The sequence below is a fragment of the Pygoscelis adeliae genome, unplaced genomic scaffold (genome assembly GCF_000699105.1).
Source record: "Pygoscelis adeliae isolate BGI_AS28 unplaced genomic scaffold, ASM69910v1 Scaffold42, whole genome shotgun sequence".
Classification (NCBI taxonomy): domain Eukaryota; kingdom Metazoa; phylum Chordata; class Aves; order Sphenisciformes; family Spheniscidae; genus Pygoscelis; species Pygoscelis adeliae.
This window is the reverse complement of record NW_008824283.1, coordinates 10,339,926-10,358,819: the sequence shown is the minus strand read 5'-3', so window position 1 is coordinate 10,358,819 and position 18,894 is coordinate 10,339,926. Positions and strand designations below refer to the sequence as shown.

Sequence of the window (18,894 nt, the reverse complement as noted above, 5' to 3'; positions counted from 1 at the left end):
GAGATACCTATCAGGATAATAAATTATGACAAATTTGGTTTTGCTAGCATTTTTATTTATGCTTTAATGTGGACTAAATTATCTTGTTTTTTTCAGCTGGGTAAAGTGTTCATGTTAATGCACTTAAACTCCCAGCACAAGTTTAAAAAATACAGCATCTGAATATCTTACTCACAAGCACGAGCAACATCCCTTCACAATAAGGTCCTTGGGGAAAAATAAAAGAAACAAGTAGCCAAAATGAACTCATATTTTTGAGCTAGAGAATAGTGATGATTTTATTCCATCCTGGTGCTTATGATTGACTCAACGTGAAAATAGAAACTAGAAATGGGAAAGACTAATTAGGTTCTTTTGTCCATTCCCTAAGGAACCTTCTACTGAAGGGGATAAAATGATCTTAAACTTCTCATCCAATTGATTCTGCATTACAAGTTGATATGAAGAACCTAGTCCAACAAGTCAATTACCTAAGATTTTTGAGTTGGAAATGTTACAGGCAGCATGTTTTTTACAAAATAAATTCCATATTTGTTAGTCTTCCCAAGCTCAGATGGGCTATTTAGAATGAGTGATTAACAGGTATTCGTATTTCCATGATGCAAATCACCCTTATTGAGAAGAATGCACAAATTAGAAACTAAAACAGCTTTCTTACTGGAAGACATTGATTCAGCTAAACTGAAACTTTCTGTTGGACTGCTTTCACAAAGACAGTTCAGGTTCAAACTGTGGGCTCCTGGAATAAGCTTTCAGTCAGAGCTGTGACCTCAGATGGAGAGCCGATACCTCATGTTGCTATTTGATCTGGATCAGTTTGGACCTGTATCTCAGTTTCCCACACGAATCTCCTATCGTTCTCCCAACATGCTTGACTGTAATTAAACAATTGAATGTCTGTAGGGCATAAAGAGAAAGAGAGTCCGTGTGCGAGTGAGACCAGCTCTGTTTCTCTGTAGCCAGTACACTCCGCTGGAAAATACATCAAGGCCTCTAGTTACAATTATAGTTATTCAAAGTATTCCTGTTTCATAGCAGAAAAAACTGAAACACACTGCCTGCAAGCCATTGCCTAGCAGTGCTCTCTTAAAAGATGTGTGAGGTAAAGATTCAAGACTCTGGCCTTGTTCAGGTATCCCACATAACCCTCACTAGGGGATCCCTAACCCCCGGGAGCACTCCATGTAATGCAAAATTTGGAAGATGCTGGATTTATCCAGTCTGAGAAAATGTTAATGAGAGGAACAGACCATTTAACATCCCCACTGTGCGGCAAACAAATTATATGAAAGAAAGAGTCCTTCAGTTATACTGGATGAACTACATTAAACTACAACTACATTGTTTTGTTGGGTTTTTTTAATTTCCTGCAGTTAAGATCAGAAAAAGCAGCTTTCTTGAATGGTGTAATGGTACATACATGGTCAGTAGTACTATGTACACAGTTTTTACTGCATTCGGCTTTGCCTAATCTCAGGCTAACTGGATAAATCTGGACCATTTCTGTTGCTGCCAGTTCCTCTGTTCCCAGTCTGCAGTACTTCTGTGAGTAGTCAAAAGGTGTTATGGGAATGTGCTATTTATTCTTTGGGAAATCATATGACATTTTCATTTTATTTTGTTGATACAGAACAAACTGAGCTAGTATTGGAAATCTAGCCGTGGAGAAATGTCAATCAATAAGTGTGTAACACTTTATTAGATGGAAAGTTAGCTGGTAGCATTAGCTGTAGTGTTATAAAAATGTCTTAAATAGCACCTGCCAAGAGTGCTCAAATAAAGTCTGGTCTCAGACTTAAAAACATATTTAAGTGCAGCAATGGCTTGTTTCTGAACGTGGTGGAAATACTCATGTGGAGCAGGGAGAGGTAAGATTATTCAGAAATGGCTAGGGAGCCGGCATATTGTGGCTGCCGTATATTACACCAAGCCTGTTCAGTTCATTTGGACCCTACCTTGCTTCCTCTTGTCTCTCAAGGTATGTTTGGACTGTGACTGTGAGGGGCATGAACACCTTTTGTGTATTCATGGGCATTTAATATGTAATGCAGTTCCCGCTACAGTGGAGCGCTCCAGTCCCGGACTGGGGTTTCTAGATGGTACCATAATGCAGACAAAATAATGCATAGAGACGTGCACTGTTCCAGCCCAGTTAGATCTGTACCAATAAAGAAAAGAAAATGCCATATGATACTCCAGAGAATAAATACCATATCCCCATAAAACTTTCTGACTACCCGCAGAATCACTGCAGAGTAGGATCAGACAAAATGCCAACAAGAGAAATGATCCAGCTCTAGCCAATATTGATGTGTATGTATATAAACACACATTTATAAAACGTGTATTTTCAAACTGATGATCTAGTTTTGTGAAATGAGCAATTTTAAAGAAAAAAATTATCTGGAATAATCAGTTTTGTCATTACTCAGAGGATATATTTTTTAAGCATCTCTATATTAAACTGGGAATTTAGAATGGAGGGTTGTTTTTATTTTAGCTAGCTGTAAGACACTTGCATCTATTTCATAAAACAATAGGACTGTGGCTTATCACTACTGTACATTGTAAACGGCATGTTACAGGCCAAATGTTTTTATGTTCTTTTTACATTTGGAAAGAGATGGAGAATTTACAGGTCGATCTCCTCCTTTCCCTCATCCTGTGAAAGGTCTAGTGCTGACTCCTCTCAACATAGGAGGAGGTGGTATAGCAAGCCAGCCAAAGCACTGGTCAGTCTCATGGGAGCTATAGATAAAATTTCTACATGCACCTCAGTCACTTAGTGATCTAAGCCTCATTGAAAGCTAATGGGACTTGAAAGCACTTGGAAAATTTCATTTTGTGAAAGCCAATTTTCACATATAGTAATGTGCAGGCAGCAGGGCTTGCTGACTGGCTAGCTCGAAGCAGGTAGGATTTAGTTTGTGCTTGAAAATCAGCCAATTACTATTCACTGTGCTGTCCCTTGGCTGATAATGAGAAAAGGCTGTGTTTTTCCTGAGCAAAGGATACAGTAGAAAGCCTCTATGTTGCCAGTAGCTGCACTGGGCAAGATTTGTCCCAGTAAAGCATTTCAGCTTGCTTTATAAGCAGCATTTTCCTGAAATGTCAAGCTAACAAGATTCAGTCAGATCTGTTTCTTATTGACAATCCATCTAAGGTGAAGAAATAATGAAAAACACATTTTAAATTCATAGCTCAGTCCTGATTAACCCACTTGAGTGTAGCTGAGGTGACTTACTGTGGAATAGCGTTGCTGCATACTGTTTTCTTCTCTTTGCATTGTAAGGTGGTATTGTTGCAAAAGGCCAAAAAAAGAAATGGTGGACTGGCTACAACTCAGGTGTAGATTCTGCATGTTTTTGATATGCACGATATATTCTGAAGCCTGGTGTTAAGAGAAACCAAACATTTTTCATTTGTTTATGAGTTAAGTTCTGGTAGAATTCTCGCTTACAAAACGGTGTTCTTTCTTATCTGACTATGAGTTAATTACTGCCTCTGCAAACAAGTGGCCCCTCTCTGTGCCATCTCTGAATCTACTACCACGGAGGAATCAGTTAAAACAAGGTTTAAAACAGAGGAGGAGGTTTTTTCCATACCTCGCATAAGAGTAGCCATAGCCTCAGGCTTCCTTGCTTGGGCTGCCTGCTGGCTTAACATACTTACAGGGAACCAACCTCGTTGGAAGTTCATCCACAGCTTTGTTTATTTGTATTTTTCCAAGGCAAGAGAGATTTCCAAGAAAGTTTTATCAGGAAAGCTAGTGTAGCTGTATAATTAAGATATAGCCTTGCTGAAGATTACATAATAATTAATATTTGTAAGGCTAAAATTAGAAAGTGCGTTTCAAATGCCATCACAGTCAACACTGTAAGTCAAATGAAATAAAATAATAAAAGCAAGAAGGTGGTTTTTCAGGTCATTACAGGGGGTTTGTTTAATTTCATTGAGATTCTTTAGTGCACAAAATGTCTGGGGCTGGGATATGCAGAAGCGACAAATAATAATTGAAGTATGGCAGCTAGAAATCAGCAACTAATAAATAACACTGAAGCATTTACGGCCACATTTTGCCAGTACAAACGTCTGTTGCCTTTTAGTGTGCTAATTCTCACAGTGGTAGGCCTATAGGAGGCTTCACTAAAAGTAAATAGGTGCATGGCACTGGGGTACGTTTTACTCTCGATGCTGTTTCAGTTTCTGGAACAGACTTGGGAGGACTTTAATTAAAGCATTAGAAGCATCCAGGTTACATGACCTGATTCTTTTTCATCATTATTTTCTTGACACCTTAAAATACAAAAGACTGATCTGTGTGCATTTGGATAGCTATTGGTGAGTGGTGGGCCCGTATGGTTTAGCAATATCTTGACCACAGTTTTATCTCAGACTTAAAAATTATTCACAGTATTTGTAGGAGCACACATACTGTGCCTATGAAAACATGCTCTTGTATAAGCCTTTAAAGTCAATTTAAGTGTGTATGTTATGGTAGAAAACAAATGTCTAAACCTATTTTGAGAGAAGTTACTGCAGAAAGACGGCATGATCACTGCCTGAGTTTTTTAAGTTTTTATAGCAGAGCTTTGTTCTGGACTTCTCTGTGGCCTCCCTGGAGGCACTAAACCCTTAAGAACTTCTGGAAGGGTGAGTGAAAGTTAAATGCGTGCTACCATACCTATTCAACAAGCATATGGTAAAGATTGCTCTTGACAAATCAGATTATCAGCAACTGATCAGATCTCCAAAGTATCTTCTGTTCAGAAACCAGCTCATTTGGGGAGGGCGGAGATGAGCCAGCATACAGCTGTACTCCTGTGTGACAGTGGCGATGCAATTACAAAAAAATACTGAACTAGCAGTTTATCTTGCTAGTTGACTAAATCAGCACAACTGGGATCTGTCACTTTTCTTTATAGTACGCTGACTATTTTAGATAGAAAGATCAAGACATTTTATTTTATTTTACTTTATGAAAAAGTGGAACCTAATCTTACCCTCCTTAGTCTACACCTGGTCACGCAAAGAGATGTCCAGGTTTGCAGAGCTGCTGACCACTGATGAGGTTCCTGTGAGGTAACTGGGAGTCTGACAGAACTGAACACTCGTGAAAACCTGATCACATAATGATGCGCTTGCAGATTCCTGTTGATAAAATCTTGGGCACGTTGCCTTATTGAGTAGGGAAAAAAATGTATTTCAGTTAAGAGAGACGTTCCCTTGCCTGCAGTCAGTGATAGTTTAAAGTTACATTTAACTGCAGTTTTTTACATAACTTTCTCTGAAAGGGCATTTTGTTCTTACCTCCGAATTCTAGCATGGTTAAAAGAGCAAATAACAGGCACTTACAGATTATCAGATCACTGGACTGGCAGAGCATTAGTAACCCCGTAATTTTGCTTCCTCCTGCGAAATTCTCTGTAAGTTATCCTACTAATAGCTAGTCTGTCCCATTTAAGAGGTTCATTGGGAAAAGGAGAATTGTTGAACTTTTTAATCTATTAGCTTGTAGTCTGTAATTTTTTTTTTTTTTAATCTCTGGTTTTACACTTTCATGTGTCTTTTGAACAATTTCTGCTACGTAATGGGTTTGGGGGGTTTTGACAATGTAGTTGCAAAGGGAATCATTGCATTTTGGCTTTTTTTGCCACGCAGCCATATCTGTTAATAAGAAAACATTTACTGTATCTCAAGTTCATTTTGAAGGGATCATACATAGTAAAGATGTTTGTACATACATCTTTACTATGATCATACATAGTAAAGGGCTAAAATGCAGCTCCCTCTATGCAGGCGTATTAGCTAGTTGTCCTTGAGTGCTCAAGTTGTAGGCAGTCACAATAGCAAGCAGCAAGTTTTACTTCAGAAAAAAAGTGAAGACAGTTATCATTGCTACTAGAAACTGCGGTAACCATTAGGTGAGGGGACCATTTTATAACCACCTCCTCACATGGGGGGGACGCGTCTACTCACTGGAAGGAGGTTTATTGCACTCTTTTCAAGATGGAATTTAACTGCTGCAGATATAAGTCTTGCATCTTGTCAGTCCGCTGCCTCTCTCAACACATGCTAATGGCTACCACTGCCCATTCACTGTCCCTGGGGAGCCTTTGGAGCTTAAAGGCATCTGTTAGTTTTCTGCACATTTCTAGCTTTAATATCTATCATTGAGTTTGGTCTCAGGTGGACCAAACATTACCTTGTGGATTTGACATTCTGTGCTAGAAAAAGGTTTTAGAAGCTATTTGTTCCTTGTTTAAGCTGCCTGCTTTTCTAGAAATTGAAAAATGACCCATAGATTTACAAGTCCCATCTGAGTAAGCGCCGGGGACATTTCAGGATTCAGGTTTTACTTGTTTCTTTGTGCGTTTGCTTTCCTTCCAACATCTGAACACTTTTTCCTGTATTCTGGGCTAGTTTATCACATTCAAATTGATTACATACCCCAGTAGCAATACCAGTTGGTAGAACTGGGTCTCACAATAACAAGCAGAAATAGAGGCTCTAGAAAGCTCTGTGTACAGAAGCAGCTTCTTAAGAGTTTAAACCGTTCTTGAAAGCTGCATGATTTTCCATTTCCTAGTATGTTTGCAGTCCCAGAGCAGCAACTAACAACTACCAGTAATACAACTAATGGTTGTGATATATACAACCGATCATTTCTGTTGAGTTTTTTCAATAACGCATTTAATTAGCTTGGGGTTTGGAGGGTTGATTTCTTTTTCTTGTTTTCCTTTGCTTTTCATCTTCTGGTTGCAGTATGTTGTTGATTTCTTTTTTTTTGCAGCAGAAATGTTTGATACCAGCTACTATATTGTGTAGCTAATGGGATATGCCGCAGGCTTACTGTTAGGCAGCACAGTACCTTCTCTTCAGACCTTCTCCTCCCGCAAGGGGGCAACTGCTGAGAATAACCTTCCTGCCTATTGTGCACACATCTGTTAAGTCGATGCTTAGAACAATTACAGGCTCTTTCTCTCCCTACCATGAGTCTCTGGAATCAAATTGTTCAGTTCTTCATGACAATAAATCCTCCAACCCTACCTAGCTTCTACTGCTTTTCAATTCTGGCTGGAGACAAGTAATAATTTATTCATATGTCAGAAAATAATTTGAAAATGTCAAGAAGAAAAGAAAAATGGGGTAGAAAAGAATTACTTTCTGAGACTTTAAGGTAGGTTTTCGGGTCATTTTTTCCTTTCAGTGTCCTGAACATGAAAGAAGTTTGGAGGCTACATGGAGAGGAAAAGCAAGAAAACACTTGAGAATACTTGAGGAGAGCAGGAAATCCTGTTAAGCACTTTTAATTATGATTGTCTTATCATTTGGATAGTAAGATTGAGAAGAGCGTACTCAGCACTGCAGAATAGGACATTTCTTCTGGAAGAACATTTGGAATCACGCTTGAAAGACTTGTCAGAGCTCAGCTCTTTCTCTGGCCTGAAAAATGCTATTACTTTTTCTAAAGATTTATTTTTCTCATAATTTATTATCTTTTTTTATTCTTTATAATGAATGACAAATTCAAAATCTTTAGGAAGAAATTAGTGTTTAGGCTCTCTCCCCAGTTGTAATCTGTGATTTCAGGATCTGAAATGTAGGAATCTTTAAATCACGAGACAAATTATGCTGTCTGTAGAAAAAAAAACCATCAGGAATAAATTGTTGCAGGTTATCCCAGAGCTGTCAAAAATAAATGACTGTTACAAACTAGAGCCCAACCATGTTGTATCTCAAGTGAATCTGTAGGAAAGAAAACTGAAATAATACATAAAGAAACTTGCTACATTGCCCCTCAGTTTCTAAAAGATTCTGGCTTCTTGCAAGGGGAAAAGAAGAGGGCTATGTGGACAGAGGATCTTTTCTCACCTTTCCTGCAGCTTTGCTGAAGACATATTCAGATGAACAATCTTGAAACATCACATAATCCTATGGTGATAGAATGCAGTGGAGCCATTTAGATTTTCTCCATTAAACCAGGTTGTGAATCAGGATTCTTGAAGCAGTAGTGTTGTTATTTTTTGTCCTTGATCAAGCTTAAATAATCTTAATAATGTATCATGAACTTGCAGACTCTTTCCAGGACACTACTCTGTGGAAAACTGCCTTTTCCTAATCCTATTTTTAACTACAGTCTTTCAAAGATGATAGCAATAGTAATTTTGCTGAATATTTGTTTGAGATTTGAGAGGAAGGAAGGAGCTATACAGAGATAGCATTTTCCTACAGTGAGTAAAATAGTTTCGTTCCTTTTACCAGGAGGAGAGGTTGGCCCAAAACCTTTCTAATGCTGTTGTGATTTTATTTGCCGAAAAAGCTATGTTGAATCCTACATTATTAAAACACAAGCAAGCTAAACTTTCACTATAATGTATATCAATTATCTTACTGTGGACATTCAAAATTGCACTTGGACCATGTCTGTATTACATATCCAAGACACTTATGTAGAAGTAAAATACTTATTGTAAATGCCCATATGGTGGAGAGTGATTTAACTCTTATCATACTTCAGAATGAAATCTTGCAAAAGTATCAACTGTTCTGTGCTGTAAATTAAAAGAAAAAAAAGGTGTCCAGTTTTGCAGCCACAACATCAGCTTGAATTCGGTAATTTCAGAAACTCTAGTTTTAGATTCTGCTGTTATTTCTACTCTGAGACCTTCTGACATTTCTTGTGTTCTAATAGTCATAGCTTCCTGTTGTTTTAAATGGCTTTTTCTCCTGTTATATGAACTACCAAAGCAAGTAAAAGACAAGTTGAGTGACTATAGGGAAACCTGTGAAACTAACTATATATGCAGCATTTTTAAAAGCAGAGAAAGTAAGGGGAAGAATACATAACTTCTTTAAATGGTCTAGGCAAATTATGGATGATAAAATTATCCTTTGAAATTGCTGAAAATAAAAATAAATTCTAAAAATTCAAAAGTTTTAGGCTATTACCATCCTTTTTCTTAAACTTGAGTTCTAAGTAAGTTACATCATAACTGTGATGTTATTTGCCTAGTGAGTTGGTTTTGACTTGCCAATAATATCATAGAACCACAAAGTCATAGTATCACAGAATGGTTTGGGTTGGAAGGAATCTTCAAAGATCACCTAGTCCAACCCCCTTGCCATGATAATATAGTAATAATATATTACTACATTTTTCGCTAAGTACTTGACTCTGAGAGTGAAAATTTCATTTTCAAAGGGAGCTCAAAGTACCAAAACATGGGTGCCAAACTACCCAAATCTGTCAACGTATGGTTTTGTAATGCTTTAAGAGTGTTGGTTTCTTCACTAGAGGAACACTTAGGCCAATACATTATCCATTTGTCCTCCAATTAGCTGATTTAAGGCATTCCTCTAAATAAGCCACTAATTGCTTACTGCAGTGTGGCAGTTCAGTAATGGATTCAGTATGGATGTTAAGTTTATAGTAGCTGATAGTATTTATATTTTTTTTATTCTTATTGGCTCAGTGATTTTAAAGCAGTGGTTTAAAATTGGGGTGGCACACCAAACATCATGGGTAAGACATGTAGGCTAGAAACAGACAGGACCAGGCATACACAAAGTGATACAGTTGTTCTCAACATTTTACATTTCTGTAACATTTCCTGTGGGCTGGTACCCAGCTTTAGCACGATGCTAGAGGAAGCCCTGTTTGTCTGCAAAAGTGCACGGGTTGTTGGGGAAAGCACTGCAGAGGACATGGCTGCCATGGCATGCCAGGGTTCTTTACCGCCTTCCCCGCTGTTTTGCAAAGTGATATACTGCAGCAAAAAAATATAACTTCTGTCTCACTTCAGGAAGTACAATTTAGGAGCTGGGGTAATTTGATGGATGGTGTATACTAAGAAAATAAGAAACCAGGAAAGGCCATATGGTCCATTGAGGCTCATTTCATTCCAAATACACCTTCCCTAGGTTATCATCCAATTATTAAGAGAAAGAGTAATGTTATCCATTTTTTATAATTCCACTTCTGGGTATTACAGAGATAAATACCTAAATGCTGGAGAACTAACTTTCTTTCAGAGCACTATTTCAGGGGAAAAATAACTTAAATGCAGATAGGTGGGATGACAGAAAAGAAATTGACCCTAAATGAAAAATATGATGATAGTGATATGAATATATGTGTATAGTCACGGTTTCTCAAAGTTCCCCAGAGACAAGCTTCCAATCATGAGACTTTCAGAAAGTAACCTTTCCTTTGATTTATTGTTTCAGGACCAATGCAGGAGACAATATATGACTTTTGGAGAATGGTATGGCATGAAAACACAGCCAGCATAATCATGGTTACTAATCTCGTAGAAGTGGGAAGGGTAAGTGATTTTTGTACTTAAAAAGATGAAAGACTTCCAAGGTGTTTGCTTTTAGAAATTAAATAGCAGACCAACAAGATGCTTATATACTGAGTATAGCACATAAAATATTTATGACTGCCTCTGCTAAGAGGTTCATTATCAATTATTTTTAAACATGCCTTGGATGCTTGTCTTTGATAACATTAGCACAATGAAAAAGTAACTGATGAAGCTGCATTCTGTACAGCACAGCCTGCAAAGACTGCCAAAGAGGGAAAGTGTCATATCTTTGTGTGTATCTCGGACATACCATTTCTATTAAGGGAAACCAGGGAACTGGTTACAGAGCAAGGTATCTTGTCATCTTTTTTTTAAGGGAGGCTGAGAGGGAGTAATTCTGAAACAGATGTCTGAGAAAGGTAGTGAAACTATGAAATTGCAGTTTCTTCATAGTGTGTTAGTCTAAACCAACCTGGCTTGTTTGGGTTTTCCTTCCTGTAAGCCTTCTGGACTAAAACAGAAAAAATTAGCTTTACTCATTTGTACACTAAATCTGGTCTTCTTCAGGAGTTGAGTAGTAAAGGAAAGCTTGAGTTACCTGGTTGATACCGTGTACTTTTCTTTCTTTGCTTGATAACTTCTAAAGTGGGCCTCCTACTCAAGTCATTATGGCTAATTTTGTTTTCAACAAGTATTGAATGGAACCATTTTCTTTGTTTCTCACAACCATCAATAACTGAGTCTTTTAATTCACTGCTCTGTCTATGCACTGGTGTCTTAGTTCTCATCTGGGATGTTTTTTTCAAGAAAATTTTCTTGGGAACTGGGCATATAGCTTTCATTTGGAATGAAGAAAACCCACTGCTTTTATTGCAACTGCAATTATTGTAAATTGAAGTGTTGAAATAAGAAGTCAAGTGCACATATCTTGGTGTGAGCCACATGGTTTTAAGAGATGTTTTTAATTTTACGCTGGTGGAGTGGCTGATACCCCTCTGCCCTGTGGCATTGGCATGAGGAGAGAGAGCACTGTTTATGTGGTGTCAGTCAAAGTGTCAGCTCTTGTCTCCTTTTCAGCAAGTCTGGTTTTACAATCTCAATTTACTCTTCCTTATATCCTTTGTCAATTGTTAATATAAATCCTAACGTTTAGATATCTGTGTGCCAAGCCTGCCAACAGATCAGGTGCCAGTATTATTTTTAGATATAAAAAAGATGGGATTTGTGACTGCAATTAACACCTGCTACAGGAACGCATGTACGGCTAATTGCAGAGACAAAAAAGGATCATGGAGACTGCCTTAAAAATTCAGTCCCTTGAGTGAGGAAGAAGGTAGAAATAGTTGGATGGTCACATATCAATTCAAAATGGATGGATTTGTAGGAGTGGGAAGCTCTCCAGCAAACCTCTTCATTAAAGCTTTATACACATTCATAAGTATCCAAGCACACAACTTAAAAAGGGATGTTTTCAGGGTATGGATAAACAAGCCTAAGAACAAAAATAGCATACTGCATGAAACCACATACTGTTTTCCTAAAGTTAGTATTCAAAAGCATCAATTAGAGTGAACTGTCAGGTATCAGCCAGGGAGATGCCAGTCTTGGTGCCAGTATTGGCGGCCTCAACTCACAACGTTTAGGTACACAGCACATTCCCTTAGCATCAAGCAACAGTTTGTGCCACCATGGAGATTTCTTCAGGGTACAAGAGTCCTAGTGGGATACAGATCTATGGCTTTGTTGGTTCTGGCAGTGGTAGAAATGACTTTGTTCTCACTTTCTCTGGAGGCCAACATAGGTGAGATCAGAGAGCAGAAATTGAAATGCACTTTTAACGGAAATGAGATTGTATGAGCCACAGAACAATGCAGTCACTCCTCCATTGGTGCTTCTGTCCCGCTCCCAGAGCTGGAACCATCAGCAACAAGGAGGCATGTTACAAACACACCATCTGTCCCGCAACCCCTAACACAAGCTCTGTGCCACCTTGATTAGGAATGATTTTAATGGGCCTTTTGGTAGCTTTCCTGCAGGGCAAACCTTGTAACCTTCCCAACCTCGAGGTTTTCTATTTCAATTGCTATTGCTGGTATAAGATTTATAGGGGTTTATTATTTTTAATTTTTAACCCTCTTGACCCTCTTGTAAGCCAAGGAGGAAAATTCCTTTATATTTTCAGGAAAGAGGAATATCTATTTGATATGTTTGCCACACAGTGTACGTCCTTCATGAATTAATCATTGAGGGGGCGTATGTGTGTTTGTTTACCAGGACTGGCTGGATAGTCATTAAATCAGTGCTAGGAACTCGCTTCTTGCCCTGGAGCATTATGCATCAGGACTGTTTTAATTGCGGATGGAGGAATCACCATGAGGCTGTCCCTAATGCAAGCACCTGCTGCAAATGACTCAGTCCCTGCATTACCCTCCAGCAGGGTCTGGGTACATCTGCCAATATCTGTCATTATCTGAGGCATACTTGTCAAAACCATGCATGCCTTTAAGCTCTTGTGTGTTCCAGCAAGGGACCCTTGTCAGTGTTTCTGGCACCTGCAGACTGCTGTGCACCTGGTATTTAAATGGCACAGAAATGTGTTTTGATTGTTTCTGTCTTTAATGAACCCACCTGAGGGACATTTAGCTCTCTATCTAGTAGCCTGTTACCCAGTCACTCACATTTACACTGCTTGTGTGGAAATTCAGAACTCACTTGTGCTGTTATACTAATCCATCTGCCAGAAGTCTTATCACAAAATCTGCAGGGCTCCCTAAGGAGACTTTTGTACTGGTAATTTAAGCTAATGATTTCTAAACATATTTAGTCAGTTTTATGAAGACCTCATTAGAATGTGACTGTTTATTAAAAATCTAAATGAGGTCTCACAGTCATTTAGAAAAATCATTGCTGAGTTGCATGAACAGTTCTTTGATAATGGATGATGAAGTGGTTTTTAGTTAAGATTGGCCTAGGCTGACATAAGAACTTGTACAAAAAACCTAAACAAATAAGCAGCCCTTGAAGCAGCCTTGAAAAAAGGTCTCTATCTTCTTCATGCTGGGGTCAACAACTTTCCACTCACAATGAAGTTCACAAAAAGGGAATGACAAGTACTTAATGGTATAATATACCTGCATTTTAGTGCAAGAATCAGAATTTTCCAAACCACACACTAACAGGTAAAAAGCAAAACCAAGACTCATAAAAATATATCAGTGTGACCACAAGCTATTTCAGAATAATGTCTTTTGGATTATATTAATGCGAGAGGCCTCCATGCTCATGTTTGTAAGTGCTAGAGCAACTGAAGATAGTAGTGTAATTTCAGACAACATCTTTTCCTGAGAGACTTAGCATAATCTGGTGGATTATTCCAGAAGAAACAAAACTTTTTATCCCACTAGTGTAGGGGTGATCAGAAAACAGACACGAGAACATCTTGCTTACTCCCAAGTGACTGCTCTAGAGTACAGACTCCAAAAGACAGAGCTGGATCCTTCTGTGGAAAGCAATGGGAACTGGATCAAGGTCCACGTACTGGCCAAAATCTCAGGTTGCTTCTTGAAGTGTTTCAACATTTGCACACATGGAAACATTTCTTTCCTCCTTAAAGAGTTATTCTGGGATGATGTAGAATATATTCAATTGTGCCATCTAGCTGTCACCTCCATCTTTGCTCTTGTTGGGCTGGTACTAATACTTGGTTGGCAGAATCAAATTTGGCATGTCACATCATTTGTCATTTGTCACTAGTCACTTTCTCTCCCACTCCTTGTTTTTGCTTGAGGCAGAAGAAATTTAGTAATATCTGATTAATAAATGGTGAAATGCACTGATGAAATTCAGTGGAGGTGGTTGATATATAAATGTGCTGCAAGGACTCATGATTGTGTATCATGCTTTTAATATAACAAAGTATTTACCAAAAAAATCACTAGAAATAATTACAAAAAATAAAACCTCACCCCAGGAGCATAGTAATTACAGTAATTAGAGTTGCGCAATTATTATCCAGAATTAGAAAACAGCCAGTGCTAATAGTGTTAATAAGCACACAAAAGACCCTTTTTTGAAAGAAGGCAAGGTTGACTACAACAGAATGGATGTGACACAAACAGGGGAATGAAGGTCAGCCATAGACTGGTGAATAGCCCCTATGCCTGCACACACACCTTACTGCTGCTGAAACAGCCTCTTACTGCCATCTTATCTCTTAGGAGTGTTGTGCTTTCCTGATAGCCATCTCACACTCCTCCTGGGTGACTTTTCGCTCTCAGGAGCCGTCAGGGCTGTATCTGCATAGGGAAAAAGAAAGAACACAGTGGTGGCTTAGCTTTTCATAGAATCATGGAATAGTTAGGGTTGGAAGGGACCTCTAAAGGTCATCTAGGGGTTTTCCTTTGCTTGTTTTACTGGACCTGCAGCTGACGTGCTACATATGTGGCACTCTCATCTGCCTTGCTGTAAAAATGTTGGTGGCTCTGACTTCTCATGCTTAAAAAAGTATTGGGGTCTACATGACAGTGAGGAGACCCATACAAAGGTCTTTTGACAGAAAGGGAACATCTCCTTGCTGCTGGTTGGCTAAAAAACATTCCCTGTTGTAAGATAAAATCTGTCAGAAAAGAGTTGTTGTTCTTCTCAGGGAAGACTCTGTGTGGCCCCAGGCCTAAGCAGTCACCTGTGCATGTGCTTGGGCCTCGGGTCCAAGCTTGGTCCTCGCTCAGGATGTGCAGCCTTCGTCAGCATTCAAGAAACATTTCTAAACCAGATACAAATGCTTCCTTAACAAACAAAATCCAGAAGTCTTCATATTGAACCAGATCTTCTTCAGGTCCACCTGATGATTTGTTTCTGTTATAGATAGACATTAGACATCCAAGAAAAACTGCCAAATAAAGCCCTGTCCAAAGACTTCTTACTGAAAACATATTGCAAGAACCAAACAAAAACTTTGTAGGGAATTCTAGCAACATAAAAACTGTGTGACATTTCCAATGGACTTGCCACCTATTCTTAGAATAAAAAAGGAATTTTTTGACACAAAGCTATTATGAAGCTTGCACTTACGCATTTTACAAGTTTTGAGAATCTTCCATGCAGAAGAACCACTCTCTAATAAACAAAGGTAAATTCAAATTGTATTTAAGATTCAGATCACCCATTATGTAGATATTGCAGAGGTAAAACACGGTAACTCTTTAACATGTCTCACAAACGGCACATTTGTATTTAGTATAAATGGAAGAACACTCTATCTAATTGAAACTGCTTCTAAATGTAATGAGCCAAATTACCTACATTGGAATTAGTTCAGGATACCGGCATTAGCACTCCTTAGGAGGTGTGCCAAAGAGTTTGTAAGCATACTGGCGACTAAGATTTAATTTTAACTTTTCTACTGAAAGAAAGAAACCACATTTTATAAATGAAAGGGAGAAAGGTTGCTGTATGAAACCCTTCGCTACCTCTAGGTTAATTCTAGTCTCAGCTTCTAAAACCTATAAATAGTGTCCTTCCCCATCTAGAGAAAATTTTTTTCTTAATCATGTTTACCCAGAAAACCTGGGACCTGTGCTTATGGTACATATATGTTATTAGATATTCTGTTGTTTTACTTTTGGGTTCACTGTAATTCCAGTATCTCTTGTTGGATAGTGTAGAGTTTATACTTTTACAGAGTACCAATGAGGAAAAAAGAAAACAATCGTAATTTAGAACTATTGTTAATCTTTCAAGTCAGTGAATCCTTCTAGTCATCAAAACAGATTTCAGCCTTCTAGACTTCTAACCAGAAATAACAAAATGGCATTATTTCATTATGCGTAGCAGGGGAGGAGCCCTTAAGGAGAAAAAATTGGCTGTTGTTCTTCAGGAAAGAGAAGGGAGGACTCTTTGCAATAATTTAATAAAGATGTCCCCAGATTAGCAATGTTAGCAATATCAAACAGGACATCAACCTACAAGCGTTCAGCACTGTCTCATGTCAGTCAAAGCGGACGTGGTTTCAGCTCTCAGTGTTTTGATGCATTCTTGTTTCCAGTAAAAGCTATGTTTCAAAAATGTTGATCAACAGAGATTAATATCTTAATGCTCACTAATCCAATTGAGATAATTCACTTTGAGAAATAAATAAAAGAGGTTTAAGGATACACGAATGGATCGACCCCCTTGTTGGGCTAGCTGCTCGTGCTGCCAAGGTGTAGGAAGCAAGTATCAGTGCAGTTTGCAAAGAGGGCTTCAAGTTCTTTGAAATGTCGGGGCTAGCAAAATGGCTTCATCACTGCAAGTCTCCTCATCTCAGTGGTCTTGTGAAATTAATCTCTCACTCTCTCTGTGAAGGAAGAAGTATCCTGGAGGCACCAACACAGTTTTACCTTACCCAGTAGAGTAACATGTAGAGCTTTCTAACCTAACATCAGATGATCAGGTTTTAGAGCCAGAAGGCAATCCACTAACTTGGTGGTGCTCTGTAGCTGAAATAACGGCATGATTTTGCTCTTGGAACGGAAGCACGATTCAGAGCACAGGTTGTTCTGCTCGATGCAGGCACATCAGGTCCTCAGAGCACAGGATCTGAGCAATATGCCCATGATTTCACGGTTGTGTAAGGGATTAAGACAGGCTTTGAAGAACTCCAGCTAATCCTGTAACCATCCTTCATCTTGGCATGGGGCCACACTTCTCATGTGCTCTGTGCTCAACCTTTTTTCCTCCAGGGCTGTACTAAGGTGCACTAATTTACAGCCTTTTTTAATGACCAGTGGGAGACAAAATTGCCTAAATATAAGCAATGAAATGGAGACAATCCGTATTCTTCTGTTGGTACTAGCAATGGAGACAGGAACACTACAATAGCTTTACCTTGGGTCACCTTTACCCTAAGCAATTCTCCTAGACTGATTCTGTTTTATGGCCAAAGTATGGCCACACCATGAGTTTGGCCTGTCAGCTTAATTGCATCTAAACCCAGCTAACAGGTTGATGGCATGCTAACAGTATACCTGATTCTTAAGAACAAAGGGATTGCACTGATTCCCTCAGGTGGAAAGCATTAGTGTATGGCTACTACTGGACATGTCCAGAAAACCAGCTATTCTGGGCAGAAGTTGAATGAGAGTGCATCCACCAGGCAACCTAGGATTGCGCTGCTGGGGCAACATAGGGCAGCAGAAGGTGGAGAATTATATCAGCTCTGAGTTGTCACTGGAAGAAGTTAGACTGAGCTAGTAAAATTCATGGAGACATCTCTCCCCCTCTGGGAGCTGTGAACAACATAAAGACTTCTGGCTGCCTTTATACAGGCCCATTCATCTGATGGTGCCAAACAGTACCTTAAATGCTGTATTTCTCAATACTCTTCCATACCTCTTTTAGAAAACTGTAAAATGAGGTATAAATCAATTAACTGACTTGCTCAAAAGCAAAGAAAGAAAATGAAAAAAAGAAAGACTGGGTTTTATCTTCTGTCAAAGGTTGTTTTATAACTTATAAAATGTTCTTAAATCACAATACATTTTTTGTTTGAAAAGTATTTAAATAAAAATACTTTCATTTGTTGGATGTCCTTTTACTTCAGGTCAGCCAAATAAAAATATATGATGTTATCCTAGCTACATCGGTAAAAGCTGTTAAAAATTTTCACCAGTGAGCTTGGTTGGCTATTTCATTTTATATCCTAGAGGTTTCAATATTTATGTCTGACTTATCATCATTACTTAGTTCAGGATTAATTTTAAATTAGAATATATAATACTGCTGTTCACTAACGACAATCCATGCAGTGCATAGCCAGTTATATCACCTTTTTGCTAAGAATATTTCAGAATCAAAGGAAATTGGAAACTTCAAATAATCAGTGTTATTTAAACTGTTCTGTACGAACTACAAAGTATATTTCACAGCCAGCTCACATATTAATTCTGTAATATTCCTCCTATTCCAAACCTCTAAGTAAATGAATTACTGTCCTGGCTTTCATACTGCCTTTAGCTAGATGTGTCACATTGCCAAATGGCTAAATATACAGCTTTGGAAGTCACAATTTGTGTTCATTAGCTATCCACTGCCTACATTGTTTGTTATATTTAGAAGTAGCAACAGCAACTTTCCACCTTCATTTTTAAGTCTTAGTTTCTCACATTAGACTATTTTGCTGGGGATGGAGCTAGGGGGTGGAAGTAGATAATAATCTTCTCCAAATTTCAAAAATTATTAGTAAAATAAACATGTTTGGAACAATTGGACAGTGTACCTTGGGGTGAATAGATTAAACCAGAGCATTTTCATTATGTCTCTGGCAATCACCCTTTTATCTCATCTTGTGATGAACATCTGTATTTTTTGGCACGTTGTTAGGATATAAATGTGGGGTGTATCTGAACAAACTCTCAATTATAGTTCTGCTCAGATGAGATTTCAAAATTATGTTTTCTACTTTGTGGACGATGTTTACTGTTATGGTAGCAACTGTGTAAAAAAAAAATCTGATGCATTTAATATTCAGTTCTGGATTCATGTATCAATTATTTAGCTAAACCTTCTGTTAGTAGGTTTTTTTGTAAAACATGTACCAAATGTTTAT

General features: G+C 38.3%; 1 protein-coding gene across 1 annotated transcript in view; it reads left to right on the top strand.

Moving 5' to 3' along the window:
* Positions 1-18,894, top strand: part of LOC103912291 (receptor-type tyrosine-protein phosphatase mu) — a gene marked incomplete at its 5' end in the record, with an annotated part of 55,149 nt that overhangs the window by 10,445 nt on the left and 25,810 nt on the right. Inside the window, one exon of the mRNA XM_009318540.1 lies at positions 10,231-10,328. Within this exon, the coding sequence (XP_009316815.1) occupies positions 10,231-10,328 (98 nt within the window). The remainder of the gene's footprint in view (positions 1-10,230; positions 10,329-18,894) is intronic.